Here is a 12,636-nt window from a genome sequence, read left to right on the forward strand (position 1 = left end):
TTCAACACAGAACAGCCCATACCAAGGTCATGTATGGCTCCATGTTGCTGAGTTCGTTGGCCACTTTACTTCCACTTCATCTCTTGCTGTAATACTTGATGTATCACCGATTCCTCACACTCCTTCTTGAAACCTTTTTCTCATCTTCCATTAGAGCTCTTTGGCTTTGCTCCATGACTAATCCGTGGGCCTTTTTCTCCTTCTTTTTGTTCTCTTTAAATGTCTCCTCTGCTACCCTAAGTATCCTACTCTTCTCATTCCGTCATACCCCGGGCCGCAGCACACCCTCACTGTGCCTAGTTCCTCACTGTTACGCGGGTGGCTCACCATCACTGAGGCCTACCACGTGCTGGGCATGACTGCATGACTGGTGAGGGACGAAGGACAGGACTGCCCGAGGCCCAGGGATTTCACATGAGCACGGGAACCATGGACACCCACACTCTAATTCTCCGTGAGTGCCGTAAACGCCACACATCTCCAAGCTGAACTCACTCCCCTCTCCACTCATAATCTACTCCCTCCCCCGCTCTCTTTATTCCTTTCGTGGGTACCAAACAAAATGTGCCTCGGGAAACCGCACGGCCTCAATTATTATTGGTCTATTTTACTTTCTCAATCTAAGATTTGACTGCTGCCTTCCATTTCCACTGCCAGATAGCTTAGGTCAGGGCTCACCTGGATTACTCACAGCCAGCAACTGCCTCTCTACTCCCCATCTTCTCTGTAGCCCATTCTTCACAGTGAAAACGGTCTTCTAAAAAGGCAACTTGGGTTATGTCAGCTCTCCAAGCCCCGTTCTGCTCCCAATTCTTGGCAGAGGGCTCCTCGCTGCCCTCAGGGTAAGCCCCAGACCCTTTAGTATGATTCTCAAGGCACTCTGCCGAAAAGGGACCCCCCCTCCTCACTCCAGCTCAGTGTCTTCTGCCCCCACGTTACCTCTAGTCCAGCCGAACCGAGCTCTTCTCGGGCCCTGAAACACACACACATTCTCTTCCATTTTCAGGTTTGTGTATTTTAGTCCCTTCTCACTCTCTGCTTGGCCCATTGTTTTACCATTTATGAGACAAAATGGCCGTCCTGACGGACAAAGTGTGAGGCCAGGTGTTAGGGACCACCCTGCCTGGTATCAGAAGCTGTAACCCCTGCCAAGGCTAAGGCTGAGGAAGTGGCCTTGGACCGTAAACCAGCAAGGAGACAAAAGCTTATCTCCCTGGTAGGATCGCTGCTTCTGCTGCTTCATTCATAACTGAACCCCAATGCTTGGTCGGTTAGCCAATGACGGGTAAGATTCCCCAAGGGGGGAACGACCTAAGACAGGCACAATCACATGGGAGGCCCCCAAGAAAGGACTTTGGGGGCTAGAGCAAAAGGGGGTAATGGACCCTCGCTCCTCGGCTTTGACATAGCCTGAGTCCTTGTCATCTGGGAGAAAATCTCCTTATCTCTTGGTTGCCTTAGTTCCCTTGCTCCACCTAAGCCTGAAACAATGACAGGGTGGTGCAGCTCTGTGCTGGAAAGGGGGGGTTCCCAGGTGATCAGGCCTAAGAAAGAATATGTAAACTCCTGTGAAACCTGCTTTGTTTAGAATGCTCTCAGTTGAATGATAAGGGTCCAAGGAAGAAGTAAGTTTGTTCCTTAAAGTTTTACAGCTCTTTGACCCTGACTCAAAATAGGCCCTCAGACTTCCTTGTTATCTATTGTTTGATCCTTACTTCCTAGCAATGAGTAATGAGCTTTTACCTGAATTCTTATTCAAACAAAACCAATAAAAAGCCTCTCTGGAGGGGGACGAGGCGCTCCCCACGTGAGGAGTGGCCCTGCTGTTCCTATGCCCCCACAGGACCTGGTCGACTCTGTGTATGTTTTTAGCATGTTTCGACGAACATCTGCAGCCGAGATGGATACTGCAAGCCAGTATCCTCCACAGCCAGGTCCTTCCCCGCAAGTCCCGCTCCGCTCTGAGCCCCGCTCCGCTCTGAGCCCGCCCCATCACAGTGCTCACCGCCCTCACCGCCGCGCCTAAAGCCCTTGTACACTGACTGCTGTTACCTCCAGCGCCCGCACGCAGTGGAAGTATTTCCAGTGAACTTGCACGATGAAGCCTCAAATCAATGAGAAAGAAAAAAAAGAAATTCATTTGAAACCTTTTTCAATTTTCTAATTTAATAGAAATAACCGAAACAATGTGGCTTTCAAACAAAGATTTAAACTAATCTAATACAACTTCTACAACACATTCCAGAGCATTGTAACAAGAAATATTTACAGGCAGCTAGTGTATTAAATAACCATGAAAAGAAAATCTTGCTTTTATTACACACCAGCAAAAAACACAGGAACGGAACAATTGGAAACTGCAACTTTTTTTAAAAAAATTAAATATGATTATTTAGAGAATACAATACCACAGAAACAGCACTTTTTCTTTAAGAATCATACTGAAGGGTAAGTTAACTATGTGCAAAAATAACAGGAGTTGTGGTAGTAGTAGTAGTAATAAAAATAATGAGGGAAGGAGACCAGCTGAAATACCGGGGGCAAGGAACTAGTAAGGCTATGAATTTAACCCTTTTGTGTGACAGTATTTCTACATAGAAAATTAACAGGCTTTCAGGTCGCACAAACCTTTTTTGATAGGCATATAGACACCTTTCGCTGACTGAAAACATAGTGAATGCCTACATTTTTCAGACCAGGGGACAGACCAGACACGCCATTTCATTCCTAAGGCTGCAATTTAGGCCACACTCGAAAGGGAATAGTGATTGCAGTGGCACTTAGAAATCACTTCTGTGCCCTCCCACGTGCAAATTTGGTGAATTTAAAAGAACAGCATTTTCAGTTTTAAAGATCACTTGCTACAAGCGGGCTAAACTTAATTTTGTACATTTGGTAGTTTGATTATGACAAATATATCCAAATGGACTTCGTTTAGTTTCTCTGATACAATAAAAATATATATATAAAAGACCACAAAGGCAAACACAAGGAACCAAGACGGAAGGGACGACGCTACACATGCATTCGGACCCAGTAACAGAAACCATTCTATCCCCGAGTACGTGTGGAAATCTGAACTGTCTACGTAAACTGAGGCATATAAATTTTTTTCTTAAAAAAGTACCTTCAATTTTTTTACTCAAACACCTACGTTTAAAAAAATATGCAACTTTCCCCAATTTTTAAAATAAAACGCCACAATATATTGTCATTAGCTCCAGCGCATATTTCACTTTCTTCATTTCTAAAAGAGACTGGGTGATGTGCATACAAACTTCCCTACAAAACCGCCGTCCGGGCAAGGACGCGGCGTGCTCGGGCAGCGGACTGAAAGCAGTGTTATTGCTTTATCGAGGAGGAGAGGGCACCGGGGAAACGAAAGAAAACATCTCGGTCGGCACAGGATCGAACTGGGGTGCCCCTTGAAAGCCGTGGATCGCCTTCAGCAGATTATTAACACAGATGCACGTGAAGAAATCACAGTATGAATTCAGAACTTAATTATTTTAATGAACAGAGTTGGGGTGGATAGATTTTTCTGAAGCTACTCACTGATCCAATGCTGATTATGCAAATAAGCAAGGCTAACAAGAGAGATTTCGTTACTTCGTGTGTTATGTGTGAGTGGGAGGAGGCAGGGAACTTAAAAGGTCAAGGGCAAGGAAGCCACGGTGTCTGCTCCCATTTCGAAACACGGAGAGACTGCTGAGTGACATCTGGTGGGCCCCGGTCCAAGGGCAGAGTCAGGAGACCTAAACCTATGAACTTGTTAACACTAATCACTGACAATTACATGGCAGGATACCTGCTGAGGTAATTAATAAATCTACAGTTTGCACACTGTAAACCTTTTGCTTCTATTTAAAAACACCATTTCTTTGGATGAACAAAAATTTTCAAAAACCGTTCACAGAAAGTGAGAATTATAACTGACTTTAAACTTTATTTAAAATTCCCTTAAGAAATAGAAGTCAGAAAGTGCCTGGTGGATTCTGAAAAGGGTAACCTCGACAGTGGAGGGGGCCAGCGCTCGGTCCCTTCTGTGTGTCAGGACTGGGTGTTTCTCTACGGAGCATGGCCTACAACCTGACCGTTTGGGGCACGCACGTGCCTGACCCTGCAAAGCAATTCCTGCAGCGAATCAGCTCGGCTAAGCACCAAAACACACGCATTTAGGCCAGCAAAACAGACCAAGGAATACTTTGTTCTTGGTGTTCTGACAGGAGATGAAACTGAAACGAGGCAAAAACTTTGCAAGCTTTAAGAAAGTATTCCCATCTCCAAACTGAAAAGGCTACCTCTGAATGAAGAATGCAAGTGCCCGAGATGGAAACAAGCTGCCTTCAGGAACTGCTGTTCGACGCTTGTCTTTTTAAAACGTAACAGGGAGACATGTCAGATATCTTAAATATCAATTTCAGTTTCTATACTTTTGAACAGTTATATTAGCACTGAATGGATCAACTTAGAAACAGCTTAGATCAGTTAATCAGTGTGCAAGAAAAAAGCTTTAAATGAACTCTAAAGCAAACATCTTCATTTGAAAATGGGTTACTGATAGCTGTTAGCTAATGGTAATTCCTCAGCAGCACGAAGTATCTTCAGGTAACAGAAATGGAGCCCATTAAAGGTTGACAATTAAGTGGCTTTTTAAGAACCAATCTCGAAATAAAACAAAGAGGGAAAACCCCATCCAACATGGAAATGTCTTTAAGGGAACATACTATCTTTTAAGGCCCCAAACATTGAGAAATAAATATTTAGTTAAAATTCTGTTTCTCCCTCCATTGGTAGAAACTATATATATGACTTATCTACTAACTGTGAGAGAGAAGAGCAAGTATTAAATATTAGACAAAATAAAGCTATGCTGCTACTTGTCACTTTCCAAAACTGTGCCCTTAGGTACGTCTCCTGACAAATTAAAATCACAGATATTGTCAGAAAGAAGGAAATGAGCACAGACAGAAGTCTTTTAAAACAATTTTCTCCCTCTTACAAGGAAACTTTTCATAGGAATTTGAAATCGGAGTAAAATAACAGAACAGTTAGGGACCTTTTCCGGTTTAACTCACGACGAAACTCAGAGAGAAGCTGACGGGAAGCCGGAAGCGAGGTCGGGCAGCAGCAGCGGCAGCGGCGGCAGCACCGGTCACACACCACCGACGGCTTGGATCACACTCGTGTCCACCCCACCGCTCGTCCACAAAAGAATAACAACCCAAAGGAGTTTGCATAATAATTTCTTTAGAGCACTTTATTTGATTCAATACGCACTAAAAAATATTGACCTCTTAGACAATCATGTCAAGTGACTTTTATTGAGTAATCTGTCTGAACTGCTGAAGCTGGATTTTTTTAAAAGGCAAACAATTTGCCACGAATCTGCTGATGACTGAAAATATCTGATGGAGAGAGAGTCTTCTATTTTGGTCACTTTATATTCTAACGGGTCCGTACAAAAGCAGGACTGAAATTTCAAATCCAACAGAAGAGAAGCCTGTATGTACACAGTCCCAAGCACACATCTCGGACATGAGCATCACAAATGAAGGGGAGAAAACGAAGCAGAGCCGAGGTGGTCTGTCTGCCCCGGGTGCCGAACTCCGGGCGCGACGCCGGTGGGATCGCCACCCATTCATTCAAGCGGGAACTGGCGCGTTCTCGGGATTTCCTCACAGCTCTCTTCTCGTCCCTCAGGCCCTCGGTCCACGCACACGTCCCACTTGGTGGGCAGATGAGTAATCTAACCCTACCAGGTTTCTGTCAATATTTTGATGTTTTAATAATAAGCTGCTTCTGAAGATTTTCTGAGAAGTCTGTTCTCTATTAAAATAACATAGACCCTCAAAATATGAATGTGAACATTAGAAATAGACAGCATATATTACAAATCCATTCTTGATAGGAACATTAGTAAGAATACACATTAGCTTAAAAAACAGGCTCAGCAAATGTTGCTGATCTGCCGGAAGTTTTCGTTCACTATTTACAAATAAGACAAAGTGAAGTACAGAAAATTTTACACATTTGGTAGCTGACAGATTACTGTTTGCCAATAGTGGTCTATCAGGAAACTGATACGAAGGAAGACTGGATAAGATCCAGTTGTCACCTTCTCAATCAAATTTCAATGCACAGAAAACCAGGTTAATTTTGAACCCGACATTCTGCCTTTCATGGGAATAACTCTGACATGGCGGCTGGGTTGAGAGGTGCAGTTCTGGGGAAGTCGTTTCTGGAAATGATTACTATAATCATGTGATCTGCAATGCGAAAGTCACCACGTTTATTTCAGGAGACCACTGAAACTGATTAAATGATGATCAGTGGTCACGTTTCCTAGACTCCAAGTAGGAACAGAAAACACAACTGCTGAATCTCAAACCAACACGAAAACTGAGGCCCAAGAGCATCGATGTGAGAAGCGATGCGAAGGTGTGATTCGATGCACATCCGCACGGACATCGAAAATGGAGTCAGAGCAACTCTGACTTTACCTAGAAAACAGGCCGGTGCGTGTGCGGGCGGGGGAGGCGCACACGCTGTTTTAATAACCGTGCACTATGGTCCAAAGAAACAACCCATCGAGCGACGTGACCCTCGGGTGTTCACGCCCAGCGCCCTGCACCCAGCAGCACCACAGCCACCACCGTCTGCCGGCTCTACCGGTCAGAACTCTTCTCTCTAGTGACAGAGATTTTCGTGTCGTGTCACTTTTGCTTCTCATTGTTACTTTTAATGGTGCAAATAGAGTTCTCTCCCCCTTTCTTGACAAGAATGTGTTTCTGTCCATTACTTCAATCTAATACTATGTAAAAGCTATCGGCTTCTTCAAGGAGGTGCCCACTGTAGGCAGGATATTCGAGTAACACTTCAGTAAAAAGCATTATTCCTCTTCTTTCCTTGCTTAAACAGTTGATTTAAGTTCACATCATTTTACTTTATGTGTATCGGTCTGTCGTCTGACTTTAGGCGTTTTCTGCGGGGCTGTATAAAGTCTTCGTCAGAGTCCTCTGTTACCTCACCATCGTCCTCTTCCTGCTCAAACTCTGGCAAAGGCGCGAAGGTCCTGTCTGAGTAGATCTCTGTGAGTTTATCTTCAAAGTACAATGCAACTGCTTTCCCTGCCTGAGCTACTTCTGAATCAGCCTGCAAGCAAAAGACAGGAATATTCACCTATTGGTAATGCATAATCCTTCACCAAGTTTGCATGGTCTGAAAAGCTTACCTTCAAATTAATCTCTTGTGTTTCTGCATAAACTTGAACAACTCTCATCATCTAAAAAGGATACCAGAGTCAAAAAAAAGGGAAATTATAATCCTTTCTAAAGTTATAAAACTGCATAGGATTGGCGACAAAAGTCAGCCATATTAGGGGAAACAGATTATAAATGCTATGACCAGATTATAAGTGCTTTCTAAAATTCTATAGAACATGGAACCACTTTCTTTACAAAGATCTATTACTAAAGCTACTGTGAAACCTCAATAAATTGTCTCAGATTCCGAATTACTAAGATCAATCTGAAAAAAAAAAATGGTCTAAATACATGAATCTATTTAAGAGAAATACATTTGTGAAATGAATACTGGAAGAAATGTTGCTTTTAATAAAAAATCCGCCCAACTTTCAACATACCACTTAATCAGAACTGCACCTGTATGCAATTTATTAATCATAAATTATTTATTATTAAAGCAGATAAAATGGACCTTCTTCCTGGCAAGTGTTAGCTATAGTTCATGAAAGCATATTCACTTAAAATCATCTAGGTGGATTAGAAAATAAGACAAAAAACTTGGGACTGTATCAATCTAACTCTGAGTGAAGTTTTACTCTGCTCTCTGTGGCACATTGCTATTAAGGTGACTAGACTTTTAACCTAATTAAGAACCTTTTAAAAAATTTTACAAAGTCACCTAGATGCTTCCAGAGGTAGCTATCAGTACATTTTAGTAATTCAATATGATTTATTTTAGTAAGTCATATGGCACCCAAATTTCATCAACAATAAATGAGACTTGAGTATTAATCTTGAAAAGATTTTTTGAATTCTTATCCAATTTCATTTTCTTCTATAATAATGAAAATTTTCCTTAACAAGAAGGGACTTTTCCCAAAGATAACCAAAATTATTTCCCTTAAGGAGGTACACATCACATTTCTTTTCAAGGTACGGATAACAAATCCTTATCCTCAGAACATTTAAAAAGCAAACAAACAACAACAAAAAAACCACAACCAAAGTTAATGAAAGCCACACACTGCTGAGATCCAAAAACTCAACATTATATACTCTGGGTTACGATTTAAAGTGAGCCACCAGAGATTAGTTATGACTTTAACGTTCTACAACAACATGGTCAATAATGAAATCGAAGGACGCCGTTACAAATGTCTTTCCTAAAGGCACCCACAACGCAGACTGTCTGTAATCATTTCCCATGAAATATACTTAACTACAGACTCCTTCCTATACTTATCTCAACCCTCAACTTGTTTCAGAAGGAATATTCAATAATATTCCTAATTTACTATATTTAAGTATACACATCAAATTACACATAGTAAACATTCTTCTTTGGAACTGTGGATGAAAATTTTACTACTGACAGAATTGAAGCAGGAAAAAAATTAAATCAAATTAGAAAAATCACTTGGTGGGAAAAGCAAAACCCAAACAAAACAAGCCAACGAACACAAACTGACAACCCGAAACTCTATAGTTTGGAAGCTAACATACTTCATTAAACCTTTCACAGTTCTTGAAGATCAGACGGACGTCAGCCACGAAGTCATCCGGGACTTGGTAGTGTTGGGAATGTTTCTTCTGAAGCTTCTTTTTCACAGTGGACAGATCCATTGGTTTCTTTATAATTTTATAGTAGTTTGGTATCTTAAAAAAAACACACACACAAACAGTTATGGCTAGATAAGGCTTCTCCAAAAATGCTAAATTGTTTAATTTGAAAATGTACATCATATGAATTTTCGGAAAAAAATGTGTTAATCACTGAGCCAGCTACTTGCAGACTTGGGGCACAGTGAATGTACTTTAAATCTGTGGTCGCGATCATATCACGAATCATGTTCAGAATGGGTGGCAGTCCCCATGTTCGCGAAGGGCCCCAATTTCCACCTTTACTAAGTAGATTCGGAAAGAAGGCAGGTGGCAAGGCTAGCCAGTCACTAATGTTAAGGACACATCTGGCTCATCAGAATGTTGTGCTTCCTCAAGAGGTTATTTTCAAATAGCAAAGGGAAAACAGTTACAAAAGATATTATTATTAGAATGGTATGTTTTAGAATGATACATTTATATCACAAAGTACTCTGGACATAGCAACAGAAGAAGAAAGACTATAATAACCGCCCCCCAAATTTTTTATTAACCATTTAGTGGTCATGCTGGAAAGTTCTGGTCCCTACTCTTGGTCGAAAATTTGTATCCTTGGGAAATAACTGAACATGGAGAAGCTATTTAAATAGTTCATGAAAAATAATTACTTGAAAGTAATTTTCTACTATAAAGTCCCTGAACTTTATTGAAGACAAGACAGACTTCTTAACATCAGGTGGTTACTCTGCAGAAAACATCTTTCTCGTGTCCGGACTTCCATGCTTTGCAGCTCCTTTCTGGGCCTCTGCAGCAGGCGAGCCTGCCAGCCGACGCCCCGCAACAGGCCTGGCATTCGCAGTATCCTCGTCCCACAACCGACGGCTCACAAGGAAGTGTGTGCTGCACATTCTCGTCCCGTTGGTGACACACCGAGCACCTCTTATGTCCCTTCTGCTATGGGACGTTAGAGCCTTGATTCCTTCCAAAGGCCCCCTTTAAGTTAAATAAATAGCACTGACTTACCCAATTTCCCAGTCTTTTCCTAATCTTGACTTTTCAAAAGAGGGCTTATGAAGGCAGAGCCAGTGTGAAATTCATTTTTACATGTTTATTCAAATAACACTTACAGACTGTTTTCTCCCCAACGTACAGAGTCTGTATTATACAACTAGAATCTTAAGAAATAATTTAGTGCAATACTCCCACTGCAAAGTTTAAAAAGTAAAGGCAAAAAATTTATGTAATTTTCCCAAAGTTACAAAGATGGTTAATGGCAGAACTAAGAAGTTGTCTTCTGACTGCTAGGTTCAAGATTATTTCCTTATGCCTGTGTCCCTTACATCCATCTTAAAAGTAAAAGAGGACATGGAAATTCAATTCATTAAGTTTTCATCACAGCAACAAAATCTTTAAAAACAAACCTCAATTTTAACAAGTGACTCTCACATCCATTTAGCCCTACTGAAATTTCTGATTATAAAAAATACTTAAAATGTATGTACCTTGAAAGGTACTATGCTAAAACATTTTACAGAGGTCATCACATACAATCCTCAAAGAACCCAATAAGGGAGGAAATAGTATTAGGAAAGAAAATTTGAGCCTTGAAAAGGTCAAGGAGATTATTCAAGAAGCCTGAGCTTTAACACAAGGAGTCTAACTAACTTCTTAACCCGGGAGGCACTGAGGTAAACAACTTACCGAAGCAGGAACTGGCTCCTGGAATTCAATACTTAATTCATGACAATAGAGGTAAAGCAGGAGACGTTCACATTTCTGGCCCCCAAAAAGAAAAGAAAGCCCTTAGTAAGTTTTTATTACAAACTGACCATAAGCCTCCTACATCCTAGCCGTTCAACTGAACATACACCCAAATAAAACTGCCTGGTTTCCCATACAGTTTTGAAACTATCTGCTCTACTTTAAATGAACTTATCAGAGACAGAAGGCCATTGTTCTCACCTATCATCAACTCAACTATTTATACACATGGAAAGGAGTGAGCAAAGTAACAAACAGCATTCTGTACAACAATTTATGCAATTTATACCTGGTAATCTATAAATTACCACGGTTGCTATTCATTATAATTCTCTTAGGCAGGCTGGCTGTTATTCCCTTTCTTGAAACGATTCCACTCCGGGTCAAAATTAAATAAAAACTATCTGTGTAAGTCTTCTCAATCTGATTCTAGAGGTTTTTTTTACACAAACAGAAATAAATTGAACTGCATTTTACATTTATGGTTTTCATGTACTTAAACTTCTTTTAACATTAGGTTTGTACACCCTGAACACACACGTTCTCTTTACAGACAGCGGACAAAGGATTCTGTAGGTATATACGTCGGTGAGAGCCGAACACGAGGGTAATCAACCACAGCACTCTGTGAAAGCCACTTTGTCTTTGGAGACCCGACTACGGACCACACGAGCAGAAATTCGACTGAAGTTGAGGGGAGGATTTCAGATCCCATTTTTAATATGATGACAAGTTATTAGAGGATTTTAGGCAAGAAAGTGACAGCCTTGTTTGCGTTTTCAAAAAGAACACTATGACAAGCACAGAGAATGGCTGCCAAGGGCAAGGGCAGAATCGGGGAGCCCAGTGACGAGATGCCTACGACAGTGCAGCCGACAGACCATGACGGCGGTCCCAGGAGGTCAAGGTTAGGAGAAGAAAGAAAACAGTACTGCAGTCACTCCCGATTCTTTTATTGCTCAGAGATTTCCGATCTGAGCAACAGAGGTAAACAGTGGTGTCAATGAATGATGTAAAACACTGGGGGAGAAGTACAGTTTTTAACGTTGTTATCTGCTTGTTTATTGCTTTTGCTTTCTGAAGATGACTTTTTGAACAGCCACATTTTGGCTGGGGCTCTGACTGCTGTGGCTCAGTTTGCTGGGTGTGGTCCCACAGAGCGCAAGTTCACAGGTTTGATTCCTGGCAAGCAGTCAATGTTCCTCTCTTACACCGATTATTTCTCCCTCTCCTTCTCCCTCCCTTACCCTCTGTCTAAAAAAAATGATTTCACTTGGGACATGATAAGTGAGAGAAAGCTGGATATGAGAGTCTATAGAGCTGAAGGCTAAAGATTTCAGAAGTCATCAATATACCATTAGATCAAGAGATTAACAAATGCAAATGTATCAAGTTACATATATGTAATAAACTTAAAAAAAATTCAGCATGTTTCCAAGGGCTGTGGCTGGTTGTAGCCATGGGGTCTCCAACTGCATGCCAGAGCAACCTGGAGAGACTCTGACAGCTCAGGTCAGCACAGTACCTGCAGTTGCCACTCGCCTTTCCTGTAATGTCTCAGGAAATAAACAAACAAAATTTTAAAAATGTGTAGCAAGGCAACTACAGAACCCCCAATAATACATCAATTTATTTGACACTTACCCTTTGGTCCACAGGGCTTAATCCCTGTGCAGTTTTCCCCTTCTTACTATGTTGCAAATTGTCACAATCATATTCAACCTCTGGTTTCCCAATATCTCTGCAAAACGTGCATATCCAGTCCCCACTGAGGAGAAAAACGGGCAATCAGTCCGTATTTTTATAACAAAACTCACTCTAGAGAAGCTAATTCCCTGGAGGTTAAGACTAATTTGTTGTTTTCTCTCTTTTCTACTTATTTTTTTTTTGGGGGGAGGGAGGTCAAATCTCATAAAGTGAGGTTGTATGATAAAAACTTTCCCAGTCATTCTTCAATTGATTACCTACCAGAAAGCAGTATGAAACTGGCATCTTGGCATTCAAAAGGGTTTTTTTCCCAGTACAAAGC

At 41.4% G+C, this 12,636-nt stretch overlaps 1 protein-coding gene and 1 non-coding gene across 3 annotated transcripts in view; one reads left to right on the forward strand and one right to left on the reverse strand.

The window, feature by feature from the left end:
* Positions 1-2,147: 2,147 nt before the first annotated feature.
* Positions 2,148-12,636, reverse strand: part of TRIM33 (tripartite motif containing 33) — a 97,774-nt gene continuing 87,285 nt past the window's right edge. Inside the window, exons 16-20 of one of the 2 annotated variants that reach the window (XM_028502696.2) lie at positions 12,252-12,375; positions 10,548-10,622; positions 8,751-8,903; positions 7,235-7,285; positions 2,148-7,155 (exon numbers count right to left, since the gene is read on the reverse strand). In XM_028502696.2, the coding sequence (XP_028358497.1) occupies positions 6,943-7,155; positions 7,235-7,285; positions 8,751-8,903; positions 10,548-10,622; positions 12,252-12,375 (616 nt within the window). In that variant the 3' untranslated portion in view covers positions 2,148-6,942. The remainder of the gene's footprint in view (positions 7,156-7,234; positions 7,286-8,750; positions 8,904-10,547; positions 10,623-12,251; positions 12,376-12,636) is intronic. The other variant, XM_028502697.2, reaches the window with a different exon arrangement.
* LOC114489277 lies at positions 12,032-12,162 on the forward strand. Its single transcript, XR_003683846.1, has one exon. It is a non-coding gene; the product is annotated as a small nucleolar RNA SNORA44 (small nucleolar RNA).

This window comes from Phyllostomus discolor, chromosome 14, assembly GCF_004126475.2.
Source record: "Phyllostomus discolor isolate MPI-MPIP mPhyDis1 chromosome 14, mPhyDis1.pri.v3, whole genome shotgun sequence".
NCBI classification, from domain to species: domain Eukaryota; kingdom Metazoa; phylum Chordata; class Mammalia; order Chiroptera; family Phyllostomidae; genus Phyllostomus; species Phyllostomus discolor.